The sequence below is a fragment of the Dipodomys merriami genome, unplaced genomic scaffold (genome assembly GCF_024711535.1).
Source record: "Dipodomys merriami isolate MVZ:Mamm:240054 unplaced genomic scaffold, mDipMer1.0.p SCAF_38, whole genome shotgun sequence".
Taxonomy (NCBI): Eukaryota; Metazoa; Chordata; class Mammalia; order Rodentia; family Heteromyidae; genus Dipodomys; species Dipodomys merriami.
In genome coordinates this window covers 2,463,409-2,480,203 of record NW_027205381.1, presented here as the reverse complement: position 1 = coordinate 2,480,203, position 16,795 = coordinate 2,463,409, and the positions used below count along the sequence as shown (strand labels likewise).

Genomic DNA, 16,795 nt, shown 5'->3' with positions numbered 1-16,795 from the left:
TCAGTCTTTGTTAACTAAGGAAACACACTGATCCTTAAGAGACTATGACATTTATAGGATAGCCAATGGCAAAGGAGTGAGAAAATTCTACTGTTCCATATTCAAAACTTATTTGGAAGATCCAGATTGTTGAAAAACATTATTTACAGATCTCTCCGATATTACTATACATTAAAGACAATACTCTATTTAAATAAACTATTGTATCCCACACTTCAGCTGTGCAAAGATGATTTAGAAATGCTTTTCTTACTCAGATGTCGTACATACTAATAATAAACACTTAAAGTTTTAAAATTACAAGATTTTAACATTTTTTTCTATTTTTTACTTGAAATAAAATGTGGAGACTCTACAAAGTCCCCATGACAATGCAAATTAAGAAAAGAAATGTAGATTAGAACACCAGAAAGTTTTCAAATGAAATTCCAAATAATTTACTTCTGAAGATGTGTTTTTAGAAACCCATTTGCCACAGTTGTAAAGTAGAATATAATCCATTCTTTAAGAGAATATGGTAATGATTATAAATAATATATATTATTTTTCTGTAGAAGACCTAGTAGAGTACTCTATAGACTGCTACATATGCTAAATAGTCCTGGGTAAGAATTCTAATCACTAATGCACTTGTTGAGGAAATAAGGCAATAAAGAATTGGACAAAGTATACATCACTAATTCTGAATTCACTGTTTTATCTTATCTTTTTCCTAATTGGAAAATAGTAATAACTTTGGGTGGTATGCAAGTATAGAGAAATGTACTAACTGAGATTTGTTAGATTCAAGAAGAGAATTAAAGCAGTTCAATTCCTTAGAAAGGTAAAAATCATACTTCAACTAAGTAAACACCAGGAAACACATACTTGAAATGGAGTATGATGGGGTCAAGGGACAGAGGAATGAAGAGAAGGGAAAGAAAATAAAATAAAAATAAAAATTGTATATTCTACAAAATTAAGAAAGTTTAGGGAAAGTGTAGTTTGGAGAGATGGGTGAGAATGTTGAAAAGGGGTGGCATTGATCACGATGCACTATACTAATAAATGGTTTTATTGAATAACTTCTCCTGTGTACACCTAAAGATATTAAAATATTAAAAACAATAAATAAGCCTAACAACTTCAAAGTTCTTTCATTTTCAGAGTAAATGCACAAACCATGCCATCTCACCTTTCTGGGGGCTGGATTATGGTGCTTTGTCAGAACATCAATCCAAGTTTAGTTAACTGAACAAGAAAACTTTCTATGAAAAAAGAAGAAAACGGAAGAAAGGAAGGATGGACAGTGGGAAGGAAAAAAAGAGGGAGGGAGGGGAAGGGGAAAGAGAATGGGAAAAGGAAGGGAAAGAGAACAGAAAGAGGGAAAAGGAAGGAAGCCTCAGTAGACAGTACCTGTGAGAATTTCAGCTACGTGTTGTGTCATTTTCTGAATCACCAATCTCAGGATGCCACCCTCCAGGCTCAGCAGCAGGGTTCCCGAGCCTTCAGACAGCTCTGTGGACAGAAGCAGACCATCCTTGTTCCATGTTCGAAACTGGAAACTCACTGAGAGCCCATCAATTTGGGGGGTTCCGGGCAGCAGCAAATAACTGCTGCTGGAGTTGACAAATGTGATGGGAACAATTTGTGGTTCAGAGCAGGAAAAAGTGACATTGCCCTGGAAAACAATAAAAATCAAACATATAAAAGCCATTTTTATTCTGCATTCTGACAGCTGATATAAACAACCACCTGGAGCTGACCTTAATTTCAGGATCATTCCACATTCAGCTGCAAGATATGAAAGGGAAAAAAAATACGTCAGCTTTGCTGCGATACACTCAGAAGATTGCTTTCTGTGCCTGTTTTAAGGATCATAGTGCTTTCTGTAAAGATGGCCATCTGAGACTCCAAGAAGGGAAGGCACAAATCAACATTTCCCAAGGAAACAAAGGTATAAAAACAATTTCATCTACTAAATGAATAAGTCCATATAGTGAGTCAATTTGATGCCAAGCCATTGGAGAGCATTTAAAGAGATACATATGGAAAATATTATAACATGGAATGTGCTAAAAGAAAGGTAGATACTAGCTCTCAAGGGATCTTGACTGAAAGAAAAAGTAGGTAAGAAGAGGTTTCACAGGAAAATGGAAGGAAGAGAGGAAATAGAGGAATTTTATATGCTCTGGCTAACATTTTCAGCAAGAATGTATGATATGTGCAAAGACCTGGGTGTGAGTAGGCCAGAAAGAGCTGGACCATGAAGAAGGTCCAGAAATACTAGTGAAGCAGAGTGAGAAAGTCCTCTAATAGTCTTTCAATAGTTTCCAGTCAAATGACAACATGCTAAAATGCTATTTGCCTCACTTTTAATGAGGTTTGTAATATGGATAGGGAACAGGTAGCAGGGCTGAACTAGGAAAATATTAAGTATGTTGTGTCATAGCCAGGAAAAGAGTAAAATTAATATTCTTTGCCTAAATGAGGAGAAATGTATTCATGTTTATTTGAGAATGGTAGATTAAGCTTCTGAATTAAAAAAAACTCGAAGTTAATTAAGTTCATTAATAGTAGCTGAGGAAGAAGAAAGGCTAGAATATTACACAAGATGTGAGTAGATGTTATATTATGAAACCACTTTGTTGCTTATATTTTGCAAGCCATAGCCAACCATATCTTCTCATGTGTGTCCTTTAGAATTCAAAAGCTAATCACCAGAATACAGTGAGCCCTCCCATGTAAAGTTGTCCAAATACTCATAGACTCATTGATTATCTTCCCTGTCAGAGAATGAGTGCTTACCACATGAACCACAGCCTGAACTCTTTTCTCCAATGTACATTTATTTTATTCTAGATTTCAAAAACCTGTACAGATTTTTCAAGCATTGTAAAATCATGATAAACACTGGGGTTGATAAATTACATGCATGCATATAATCCTAATCCTTTGTGTTCTGTAGTCATGAAATAAGCACTATGACTCTAATCTAGTTGGAACAAGGTGGGCCATGGTAAGGTGATGTGTGCTGTGAATCGTCAAGATAATAAAATGGCACTGGGCTCCTAGGTGTGATCAAAAGGAAGTGGCAGGAGTCTTTTACTTCTTCATGTTATATGTGATTTATAGAGTTTTCCACTGCGAAAAAGAAAAGTTCCACACTAGTAGTGTCTGCTATGTTTTTCTTGATTTCACTGAGCAGTCCTGGCTATTAATGTTAGCCCCCAACATCTGACCCAAGCTTCTGCTCAAGATTACAGAGAGGATCCACCAGGGCAGCAACTGCCACCATTCCCTGGAGGTGCCCTCCTTTTTTTTTTTTTTTTGTTCCAGGAAGAGCAATTCTTAATCTCTTATGTCTTCGTTCTCATACATACCTAACTTAATCTGTTCTATGTTGTGAAAAGAAAATACCTGATGCGGAATACTTCATAAATAAATGAAAGTTTAAGTAGCTTACAAGTTTGGAGGTTGAAAATTTAAGCCTGGGTTGTCCTCACTGTCTAGAATTTGGTGGCACTCCTTGATGGAGTCAACAGCATGGGAAGAAGCAGAAGGAGAGCCAGGTACATGTGGAGGGCATCCAACATGTCTGAGGGACTTGCTTCATAATGATTCAGTCCTGAGGGAACTAGCATAGTATGTAAGACCAGCATTAACCTCCACGTCCAAATCACCTCCCATTAGGCTCTGTGATAAATTCTACAACAGCCACGAACTATCTCAATCCACAACCATGCCATACCAATGCCCTTCCCTCTTATGGATGCCTGCATGTATTGTGACAATGATATAAAAGGATCTTTTTCTTTAGGGACTCCAAAACAGAGTCCACTTCCCTTCTAGCAGATATGTTCTCCTTAATTCACTGTAGTAGGCATTTTCTGAGTTCTCTTTTGGTTTGTTCTTGGCCTAGTTGTTCCAATTTTAACAAAAATTACAAGAAGACATTGTGACACATTGTGACACATTGTTTCTAACCACCACGATCCTGAGGGACTAGATTAGCAGAGTAAGCCTTCTTCTGTCTTCATCCTCTGAGCTCCACTAGCTCCTTAACTATAAGTCCCCAGTCTCTGTCCCCTGTCAATGTATAACTCAATGGTAGTAGCTCCTCCTGTCTTTCACAAATGATATGACTAAATGCTAATCATTTCTCTGAGGATACACAAAAGCCTTTCCTGTGATATCTCTAAAAGTTCCCATCTTACCTCTTTTCTCAGAAAACAGAGTTTGAGTGTGACCTTGGAGCATAGGACTTTGAATCCCTTGATGATTTCTTTACAGACCATCTTGCAGTGAGCACCAATGCCATAAAAACACTTGGTTGAGTTCCAAAAACAACAAAACAGATACTAGCCCCCCATCTGACTCAAGAAAGCTTTATTAATGGCCTGTCATGGATGCTCAGACCCTTGAAACAAAACAGCCAAGTTGATGTCAATAGAGAAAAAAGTACTTTACATGGATCTTCCCCAAGGAGGCCTCTCCATCTGAAGGCAGCAGAAACTCCAATTCAATCACTATAGTGAAGGAAAAGAGTGGGGCTATATACAAGAGAAATCCAATTTTACTCTGAAAGATTATAGAAGGCTTCCTTTGGAAAGTGACAATGACCATTGGATTTTACAGAAGAACAGTAGTAACTAATTCAACTGTATTTGATGTTGGTGCCCTGCATCTTGTATATACACTTCTCTAGCTTGGGGAGGGGAAGGGAAAAAACAGAATGCTTAAATAGGGATATAGGTTACCCATTGTTAACAATGAGATGTACAAGACACTATGTTGAAAAACTTTACAATTTAAATGGGATTGGGGGCGGGGGGAGTTGTGGAGGTGGAAGGGAAGGGATGGTACAAGAAAACCAATGGAGGAGACAACAATGCTCAATAGGAAACATACTCCTGAACTTGCTCATGTAACTGTAACCCCTTTGCACAGTATTTTTACAATAAAAAACGTATTTAAAGAAAAGAGTAAGCATAAAGCATAGTGCTCGAGTCTCAGGCTTGTTATCCTAGCTACTCAGGAGGCTGAGATCTGAGAACTGTAGTTCCCAGAAAGAGAGCTGGGCTCAAGTGGTAGAGTTCCAGCCTTGAATGGAAAAGATAAAAGACAGCCCTGAATTTAAGCATCAATAGCAATATACATACAAACACATACACACAAGTTAAGTGTAAGTATAATCTTAAACAAGAAGAAAATCTTTTGCAAAGGGTAGAGGCAGGAAGATATGGGGTATATTCAAGGACCTGGAAAGGTAGCTACAGCAAGTAATTGAAAATTAAACCCAATAGAGTCTCAATTATATAATTTTTAGAGCATGTTAAGCTTCTGGAACTTTGTCTTAGGGAAAGATGATTACAGACAAGAGTGAAGAGGACGTGTATGTAGCAACTGGGATGTATATTTACATGTGTTCTTTACGATATCCTTAGTGGATTATATTTATTAGAAAAGTGAATGTTATGCAGAGAATGGTTGGGTGATGCTTAAGATAGCACTCAATTCAATGGAGGGTTTGCGAAGGGCTCAGTCCCGAAAGACTGGAGGGATTAATTATGTGGATAAACCAGCTGGGTCATAAAGCATACAGACTAAACATTATTTCTGTGTTTCTGAGTATGGTTCTAGGTAAGATTAACATTTGATTCAGTAGACTAAGTAAAGCAGGTGGTCCTCTCAAATGTGGGGTGGGCATCATTCAATCTATTGGGGATCTGAGGGGAGCCAAAGCAGAAGGAGGAATTCACACATTTTTTTCTTTTCTGCTGCCCTAATTGACCCACAATATCTTATCTCCTCAAGTCCAGAGATTAGAACATATACCACCAGTATTCCTGGTTTTCAGCCTTTAATATCATACTGAATTATACTACTGTTTTATTTTTGACATGTATGGGGGATAGTAGTCTCTATCTTTCTCAACAGAAAGCTGACTAGTACTGATTGCAATGGAGGAGGGAGCATATACCTATGAGAAATTCATAGGTATAGTTGACTGCAATCTCTGATTAGGCAAAAGGACAAGAGAATGCAACATGATGCTCATGCTACACTAACTGCAAACATGACAGCACAGACGGCTCCTAATTACTGACAGATCATTACCTACCTCAGTTGGTGTATTCTGGTCACCACATTCCTCCTAATGAAGTATGGGGACCCATTAATGCAAGAAAAGCTTTTAAGCTAACTCTGCCATAATTTGTATTGTTATTATGCCAACCCAACTTGCCTTCCTCCCTGAGCCAGCAATGACCTCTCCTGTATCTGTGCCCACCTATACGCTCTTGCTCCATGATCCAATGGACTGCGACCCTTTGCTGGAGACTGAGGCCTTTCCCACCCCACCTTCCCCCATCATAAATTATTCTCAATGGCATGTATTCTTGCAGATTTTTTTCACATTTTTATAGTGTCTTGTATTAATTAGCTAACTTTTGACAACCACATAAGAACTATAGAATAGAACATTTGTAAATTGGGCATACAGTATCTTTCTGAGAAAACATTGAAAGTGTTGTTAAAACTTAGGCAGAACTGGATCTTTGCCATGAGTATTTATTGGAAAAAAATATCATTTCTATGATCCTCATTGTTTCCTTCTATAATTGTGAGTGTACTGACAGATGATTGATTGAGGATGAAATGGGACATTCCTAACATTGCTATTGACTTGCTTTCCCATGTCAGACTTTTCTGGATGACCAGAGGGGAGTCACCTCTATAACTTTAGGTTCTTTTCATGTTGGACTGAACGGGATTCCCACTGGTTGCTTCCTTCTATGGTACCTCACACTGAACACATGCATTACTATCATCTGTCTGTTCTTTTGATCTGGCATAATTTCAATCATTTTATTCTTTATAAGATGATTTCTTTGTTGCTTTGTATATCCCTTCTCCATGGTATAAGCCCTGTTTTCACTGTATTTGATGTTGGTATAATTTGGGGAGGGGAAGGGAAAAAAACCATAGTTTATATAGGGATACAGGTGGACCCATTGCAACAATGAGATGTTGCAATGTCGAAAAAACGAACTGTACAACTTTGGTGTATGGGGGGGGGGAAGCAGTGATGGGAAGGCAGGGATGGTAGGGGAAACAAAGGAGGAGGCAACAATGCTGGATAAGAAATGTACTTATTACCTTGCTCATGTAATTGTAACCCCTCTGTTCGGTATTTTCACAATAAAAAGAACTTAGTAATTAAAACAAGAAATACAAGCACATATTCACATTTTAAAAGAGTTTGCCTTTGGATGCTTCCAGGCACAAACAAAGGTAACCCAGGCCTCTTCCTTAACAATTTATGTCTCACTGAAGGATATATAGAAAAAGTAACAACATATCAGAAGGTAATAATTGGCAAAAGAAGCCCAGTATTTTAAACTCTTACCAGGGTGTGACAACCCCTCACCTGAATATTCATTTCTTCTTTCCTGTCTCCTCATCCTAAAATATCTTGCAGAGAAATGTTAGGCTAAGGAATTGGGGGTTGAAACTTATTGAAGATGATGAAATAGGAAAAAATACCTGCAGCTTCTTAGTTGGGGGTTGGCTCAGGAGCTGTGCAAAGATAACCAGATGAACATGATAAGACTGCATACAGCATCCAGGCCACTCTGCCACCAGATATGAAGTGTGTCAAATGCTGACTGAAAGCCAATAAAAACCATCCGACTAAAAGATTTCATCTGTGTCAGAGATAATCATCAAAAAGAAGATCTTGCTGTAATAACCTAATTATAGTGATCTCCACATGACTGATGGTTGGGACTATCATGACAGCGACTTTACTTCTTGACAACAAGGACTCACTTTCACTTGTCTTTATCATATGACTACTGAACCAATCAAATTAATTGACACTTATCTTTTATACAGAGGACCCAACTTCAGAAGATGTTGTTCTGCTGTCAGACACAATGATGAAAAACCCTAATGGTCTGAATGTGAGTTTATAATAGATATATTGTGACTGAGATGTATTGGACCATGAGCTAATGTTTCTCTGGGTTTGAAGAACGTTTCTAAGCTCAGAATCTGGCAAAGCTTCAGTCATTCCAAGGTGTATGATAAAAGTGTCATAAAAAAGACAGAAGGGCAGAGGAACTGAGATGTTCTTAAAGAACAGATTCTTGTGCACACAAACAGCTTAATGATTACATATTACTCTTTGGTCATTTCTGTTGAGCTCATGCAACAAACAATAGCATGCCTGAACCTCTAACTTAGTTGTTTCACTTGCCTGACTTTTTGCTAGGATTCTACTTACAAGATTTTTATATAGCCAGGTATGATGACTCATATTTATAACCCCTACTATTTATGTGGTAGAAATGGAAAAGACTGTAGTTCAAGGCCAGTCACGCTAAAATTTAGGGAGAAGCCCCACTACAACAAATAAGCTGGGAATATTAGTGCCATACCTGTGATTTCAGCTACATAAGATTTGTACATAGAAGGACTATAGTCTGAGGTTGGTCCCCAGACAAGAGAGAGAGAGTGATAGATAGAGAGAAAGAGAGAGAGAGAGAGAGAGAGAGAGAGAGAGAGAGAGAGAGAGAGAGAGAGGGAGGGAGGGAGAGAGAGGGAGGGAGGGAGAAAGAGAGACAGAGAGAGAGAGATCTCAGAGAGAGAAGGGGGAGAGAGAGATCTCAGAGATAAAGAGGGAAAGAGAGATCTGAGAGAGAGAGAGAGAGAGAGACAGAGAGAGAGAGAGAGAGAGAGAGATCCTTTTGAAAAATAACTAAAGCCAACAAGGCTCTGAGTTCAAAGTCCAGGATTGACAAAAATAAAATTTAATGATTTTCACTTAATTTCCAACCTTGTTGTTGGGTTCATGAACCATGGGTTATGGGAAAATGAGCCCTTTCTGATAAATTGTTCATTCGTATATCTTACTATGGGGCATTTCCCCTCACATTCCTCTTTGATTCATTTACTACCCAATAACCACTTTAGATATGTTGTAGAACACTATAGAACATTTTTATATGGGTTCTACTTTACATGACAACCTGAACATAAATATAAATAAGAGGCCTAGAAGGAACATGAAAACCACTGTTTTTTTAAAGTCATTTTTAATTGGACTATTTGTTCCTATTTTTCTCTTATGATTTCATTACACCCAATCACCTGCTTGAACATAAACTTCAGGCTAGTCTCAAGTCACTTGGGAAGAATGAAAAGGGGCAGTGGACTTCTGTGTGTCTTCAAACATAGTCAGAGTAAAGTCATGTCACATTTCTTTGTTACACCTGAACAAGGATATTTAGTCACCTGTGCTGACCCCAATTGTTGAAACCTCAGCAGACTACAGCAGACCCAGACAGAGATTCAGCTTACCTTGACTCATTTCAGAGTTTCTTAAATGTGCTGTATTCAAGGGTTATAGTACTGTGCCCAGCTGGTATTTACAAAACATTTTCATTGTGGGTGTTTGTTTTGTGTTTCATCATCATTCAAATATCCCAACACCCTGGTGAGTAGAAGATAAAGCTAACAGCGCAAGGCTCAGCTTCTATGATGAGGTGTCAAACAAAGCCAATCAAGCATATAGAAGCTGGGGGGGGGAAGATTATCTTAATTTGATCTAATTTGTGGGGAAGGATTTAAACACCCATTCTTGATTTTCTAAATGAGTACAACCACTTCTAATTTGACTTGTCTGAAAACTCCTAGGACTGACTGGCATACTATCAGAAAATGGAGGGGGAAGAATGCCCTGCAAGTTTACTGATGCACCAACTTAGGAAAAGTAGAGGATCAAATTAAGGTTCTTTTTCATGTTTAGGGGAAGATGTGTGTTTTCATATTTGCATTTTTCTGTTCAATAGATATGAATTAATTTATTACTAGAGGTTAAGCTCTATGTTTGTTGCCAAAGACAGATCTCAGGAGAGAGGAAGCTCTGACTTTGCCCACCTGAGGTTGACATATTCACAGAACATGTCATCCCAACTAGGATTGCCACAAGGGTGTTCTTCAAAGGACACGCACATGATTTGGTCTTGATAGGAAAAGTACTGATGAAAGGAGTTGGTAGCCAGTCTGGGGTATTAAGAAGAGGTGGAAAAACAAGCACTGGGAAGATATTTGAAATACCTTTTAGAAATTTAAGGGATCTAGACTTTTGGCATTAAAATATATAGCCAATAGTTTGTTTCTGCTAAAGGAAGTTTTAAGCACTGAGATCATCCTCCGAAGTTTAACATGAGGGAGAGGAGAGTCTTTAATATTAAATGAAAGGCCTCATGAATGATCAAAATACATACAAAAACAGGGGATGGTTTCTGCATTGTCTTATCCTATGGTATTACAGCAGCTGCCTGACTACAGACATCAGTAAAGAGAGGACCTCAGAAAGATACACATCGCCTTTGGCCTCACAGGGTTTCTTTAAGTTATGTACTTTCTCCATGTGCCCTTTCAAATTTTATTTTATTTTATTTTTTTATTTATATTTTTTGGGGGTCCAGTTTTGGGGCCTGAACTCTGGGCCTGGGTGTTGCCCTCAGCTCTTCAGCTCAAGACTAGCACTCTACCACTTGAGACACAGCGCCACTTCCGGCTTTTTTCTTTTTGCTTATGTGGTGCTGAGGAATCGAACTCAGGACCTCAGGCATGCAAGGCAAGCGCTCTACCACTGAGCCACCTTTCCATCCCCCTTCTTTCAAATTTTATAGCTCAGGGTTTCAGAAACGTGTCTGCAGATTCAATTTGGCTCCCTATCTATTGATGTTTCCTATCCTAACGTGTTTGTATTTATACCCACTGCACCAAAGATGATCATTCCCACCCAAAGTGTGAGATTTTGGAAACAGTAATGACTTTCACTATGAGACAAAATGCAGAGCAGGATATTGGAATTTACGCATGGTAGAAGAAAATAAAAACTAGACCATGACTATCCTAAACACTCTGGCTGTAAATGGGAAGACAAAATTCTGCTCTTATTCTAAGAGCTCTTTAAATGCTGTTACCAAATACTCTATAATGTCATTTTGGATATATAAATCAAGACATTCAAATATATTAATAATCCTTTTGGCACATTCCTTTCACTTCTAGAAATCTGTTCTAAGAAAATAAACTGAAATTGGTCTAAGATTTATACTCTAAGCACTATAATTTATAATAACACAAAACCGGGCATAAAATGTGTTGATCATTAAGTAAATTATGGCATATCCATAAGACATGCCAGTTTTCCACCTCTAGCAGCAGTGTTTGTGGCAATTATTAAAGTGAGCTTATAAAATAATACCAAATTAAATGAACAGAATACAAATCTGCACATATGCATCATATAAAATATGTTTATAAATAAATGTGCAAGGAACACAGACAAACGTGCCTAATCATAGCTCTTTCTGGGTGATCAAATGGTGGAATTTGCAAATTTGCATTAGCATATTTGAAATTATCTATATTTCCAATATATTAAAATGAAAAGGCATAAATTTTATGAGTTTTTTTCCTAAATTGTTTTCTGAGGATGAATTCATTTAGAAGCTTTTATCACAAATGTATTCAGGGTTAGTGATTTCTATTAAGAAATTAGTATAGATTATTTAAGAAAAAAATAATAATAGCAGTTTATCCAGAAAGTCATAGAAGAAACTGGGTTTGAAATCCAATGAGCACTGCTTTCTAAGTGGTTTCTCTCCATGAATAATTTCAAAATTGCTTATTTCCTCTATTACATTTTTTTGTCATTTCTCTATGTAACTTGAATAGGATAAAATAACAAGTCATTACATTTAGAAAGGTCTGAAAAAGGTAGATGAGTCTTCATGTTTCCTTTTCTTCCTTAAACTACCTTTCTTCACATGCAAACAAAGTTGGAACTGTGCACATAGATCAACAGTGCCTTTGTTTTTAGAGTAATTTTAGCTTAATAAGTCAATAGCTTTAATATATGAAAAACATAATGAACTTAGTAGTTGCTTGTAAATAACTAGAAAAGTTGTAAGTATATGTAAAGGGCAAGAAGAACTGATTAGCCTACAAAATAAACATTTTCTTTTCTTTTTTGGGGGGGGTCTGGTTGTGGGGCTTGAACTCTGGGGCTGGGCACTGTCCCTCAGCTCTTCAGCTCAAGGCTAGGGCTCTATCACTTGAGCCACAGCGCCACCTCCGGTTTTTTTCTTTTTGCTTATGTGGTGTTGAGGAATCCAAACCAGGGCCTCAGGCAGGCAAGGCAAGCGATCTACCACTGAGCCACCTTCCCAGCCCCGAAAATAAACATTTTCAACTTAACAATTGTCCACTAAATACTGATCATGTAATAAATCAGCCATTCACTTTTACCCATAGTATTTATACAATGGGAAAAAAAACTCATCTAATTCTCTAAGCATTATAAAAATATTTCTAATGAAAATAAATAAATAAAGGGAATAGGTAAATACAGCAAAGTCTATTAGAAGGACAAAGGATAAAACTCACATAATCACCTCAAAAGATGGCAGAAAAAATTACTTAACAAAGTTTAGCATACTTTCATGATAAAAACTATCAACAAAATAGTGGTAGAAGGAACATTTCTCAGCACAGTTAAGCCCAGATATGAGAAATTCATGGCTAACATTAAAATCAATAGCAGTAAGTAGAAAAACAACAAAAACAAATAAACAACAAAACATTTCATAGAATATCAGAAACAAGACAAAGTAGCTCCTATTCACCTCTTCATTGTAACAAATTATTAGCAGTGCTAGCAGAAGCAGTTAAGAAAAAAAATAAATAAGGAATCTGAATTGGAAAGGAAAACTAAAAATAATCTTTTTTGGCAAGTTATCTACATTTGGAACACCATAAGGACTCCACCAAGACAATATTATTTATTCATTCAATAAATGAATTGAGTAAATTTTCATGACAAACCCAACCTACACAAGCCAGTTTCAAGCAAGTACAGTGGCTCAAATCTGTGTAATACTAACTACCTAAGAGATAGAAGATCGGGGATCATTATTTTGAGTCCATCCTTGGCAAAAAGAAGTTTGTGAGGTGTGAAAATATATCATGACTACAAACACATTAAAAGGACCCCTGTTTTCACTGTATTTGATGTTGGTATAATTTGGGGAGGGGAAGGGAAAAATTGTTTAACTAGGAATATAGGTGGACCCATTGCAACAATGAGATGTACAGGATGCTATGTTGAAAAAAGAACGTTACAATTTAGGCAGAGGTGGAAAGGGTGGTGGGGAATGTAGTTGTGGAGATGGGAGGGAAGGGATGGTAGGGAAAGCAAAGGAGGAGACAACAATGCTTGATAAGAAATGTACTCATTACCTTGCTCATGTAATTGTAACCCCTCTGTATAGCATTTTTACAATAAAAAAACTTATTTAAAAGAAAAAATACATTAAAAGGGTTCTGTGAAGAAAGCATTGAAGAAAATAAAAAGTGAACTCACAGAATGAGATAAATATTTTGATTTCTACATCTGTTGAGGTTATTAACCAAAATATACAAGGAACTGATCCAACCCAGTAGCCAACTCTAAATAAATCTAGTTTAAAAGTAGACAGAAGACCTACATAGAGATTTATTTTTTAGAGAAGATATACAAATGGTGAAAAAAGTAAAAAATAATTTGGCATTGGTCATCATCATGAATATTCTAATGAAAACCACAATGAGATATCATGTAATGGTGATTGTAGAACTGTGCTTTGCAGATTTGGTGGAATAGAATTTGTGTTACTTTATATAGTGTTACTCCTATATTGTGGCTCTTACTGTTCAAAGACACCGTAGTAAAGATGAAACTCAATTCTCTTCACCTTTTTTGGAAGTGGTACTTTTAATTGTTTGGAACATCCATATTCCAAAATAGGTGACCACATTCTCTCACTTTCCATGTACATATGCATTGTCAGGGAACTAACCCTGGCTCAAGAAGGATGGCCTGGCAACAGCCTTGAATAAGTTGCCCTGGAATGTTCCTTAGATGGAGCTGCCTCAGCTTCATGGCATATCCCTTTTGTTTTCACCTGTTTTTATTTTCTGCTTCCTAACATGTGTATAGAACACCTGTAGCTCTAGTAGCCTGTTGATATCTTCAGGATGGAGGAAAAGGGCTATCAGAAGGATCCAATATCTGGGTACATGACTACATTAGGAGTTGACAGTCCTGTGTTGTTATTGTTTTGTTTGGTTCGGATGAGACTTCTTCCAAGAGTGAGGGGTGTGTTTTTCTTCTAAGGTCCATTTGAATATTTATAATATTATTCAAGAGGCACACAAAATTACCCATACAGGTCCAGAAGAAGTATTCAAGAAATATAAGTGTCTGTTCTGTCACATATTAAATGATTTTGCAAGCCTTAGGTGAAATCTGAGCAAAGTTTTCTAGGGTTATAACAAAAAAATTCCTCTTACAGAGGGACAAACTAAGTGTTTCTAATACAAGTATATCTACAACTTTTTGAGAATGAGAAATTCTTTTACTTAAATAAATTATGTGGATTCATTGAAATGTATGCATTACCTTACTCATGTGACTGTACAGCATCTTTACAATAAAATAAAATTAAAAATTAAATTATGTGGATTCATAAACAACAGTTGGTATAGTTACACTATTTTGGAGATATTGATATATTGTGATAAAAATTAAATAAATTCACATATTACTCATCACAGGAGTTTATAGTTGAATCTCAGATTTTCTCTAAGTGCTCAGGGAACACATGAATTCATAAATACAAGTATGCTTCAAATTGTTTTCCTAAGTCCTTGTCCTAGATGTTCAGTTTTTTGGTTTCTTTTTTTTGCTTTATTTTTCATTGCTGGAGATTGAAATCAAGAGACTTATGATTGCAAGGCAAGGGTTGCACACTTGAAACACACACCAAGTCCTTTTGTATTGATTATGTTTTTAGTTAGATCTGCCTTTGCATTGGACCCACCTGGGCTATGATACTCCTACCTGAGCTTTGATGTATTGCTGGGAATTACAGAAAAGTACCACCATAACTGATTATTGAATAAGATGGAATGTTGCAAAGATTCTTCACTGAGCTGGCTTTGAACACTTATGATCAACTTCTGCCTCTCAAGTAACTAGTATTAAAAGTTTGAGCCACCATACTCAGAAGGTCTGTTAGTTTTTAATGTAGATTTTTAATTAAGATAAAGAGATTAGAGGCAGTGGCACCATTTCTCCACTTCACCACTATGACTAACAGAGATGATGATGATGATGATGATGATGATGATGATGATGATATGTATGTATAACAATTTTAAGAAATTCTTAGAGTTATAAGAATAACTGTTGGAATAAATAGTCTAAAATAAAACATAATCAGTTCTTATTTTTTCACCTTGAGCATTTGCAAATATCAAACCCCCTGCTTGAACCACCTTCCTACCATCTTAGAGTTTTCCAGGATTTGTTCATCCTGAGAGACAAATGAGGTGAGAAGAAGATGAGTGAGGATGAGAAGATTATGAGCAGCTATCAGAACAGTGGAGAAGGAGAGCAGGAAGATCTTTTGGACCCATGCAAACAGGAGTATCTGAAACCACACTCTGGTGCCCAGTGTGTATACACAGAGGGCAGAAAGGAGTTTAAGGTTTTACATCCTTTGATTGGGAGAATTGTTGTCTGTGAACACAGCACATGCACAGCAACACTACTTAGATCATGATGATGACTCAAGCACAGAATTGTTCCCCATGTTGTGTTTGTAAAAGATTCATAGCAGGGAAGGCACTCTGACTTCAGAGTTGAAAAGCAGAAGGTAGGCATGATGAGCACATTAATGGAGTCAGGCAATGGACAGAGAGCACATCAAATGTCTGTCTGCTAGATTCACTGCAGATTCTGCTTACAGGTCCTCACACCCAAATGTGGGCACGGTGCTTCAGTTTCTCTCAGCCCTGTGCTCCTGGAAACTCTCAACTTTATCTTAAGAAGGCACCTAGACACCTAGCACATGCAAAGTACAAAATCCCTAATGACATATTCATTTTCAAAAACATCCCATATTATTTTATAGCAGCTACCCCAAATCCCTTGAGTGACTCCTTGAAATCTGGGCTTGCCTGTCTTTCAGATCCTCTTAGACATACCACAGTACAGTAACTTGGGGTTTCATGGTTAGCAAAGCCGCAAGGCTCTTAGTGAACCTCTGACAACCAGTTAAGCAAGTTGAGAATCATAGCGGTTCAGCATGTGAAATCTACTGATGAGTTAGGAGAAGGCAATCCTTCTTTGATGCTCTTATATTACAAGATATGCTAGGAGAAGTTTCCTTATCAATTAGCCAATGGCACAGAGGCTATTCCTAAAATACCTCACTGCTCTTCCATGACCAGGTCAGCAGTGCTGTGTGGGAGTCTGCCCAGCCGTGTGTGTGTGTGCATTTGGATTTCTTATTTTGTCCTTCACTTTGATGTAAAAGTCATTCAGGACTCTACAAAAAAATAGATGTATAATAAAAATGAATAAAAGCTGATGGCGCAGTGCTTTCCAGAAGAGAAGGAAGAAGACTGTGAATGACACAGCCCTGGACTATACATCATTGACGTTCCCTAGCTCTGACTATAAAGCATCTGGTTGTAAAGAGTGTGGATGGTAATAGCAACCCCTTGCCTGTCTCACACAGAAGTGTCAGGGACAGAGGAACTAATAGGCCCCCAGCTCCATCAGTCACCCTGCCTTTCATGGCCCCTGGGTGCTTGCCTCCTGATCTGTGACATCTCTTCTGTAAGACAACTCTGAAATCACATGTTTTTGAAAGAAGGGGTGATCATTGCTGCTCTTATTTCAGAA

At 37.4% G+C, this 16,795-nt stretch overlaps 1 protein-coding gene across 1 annotated transcript in view; it reads right to left on the bottom strand.

Moving 5' to 3' along the window:
- Positions 1-16,795, bottom strand: part of Cntnap5 (contactin associated protein family member 5) — a 948,142-nt gene that overhangs the window by 415,658 nt on the left and 515,689 nt on the right. The window contains exon 8 of the mRNA XM_069989436.1: positions 1,396-1,660. Coding sequence (XP_069845537.1) covers positions 1,396-1,660 — 265 coding nt within the window. The remainder of the gene's footprint in view (positions 1-1,395; positions 1,661-16,795) is intronic.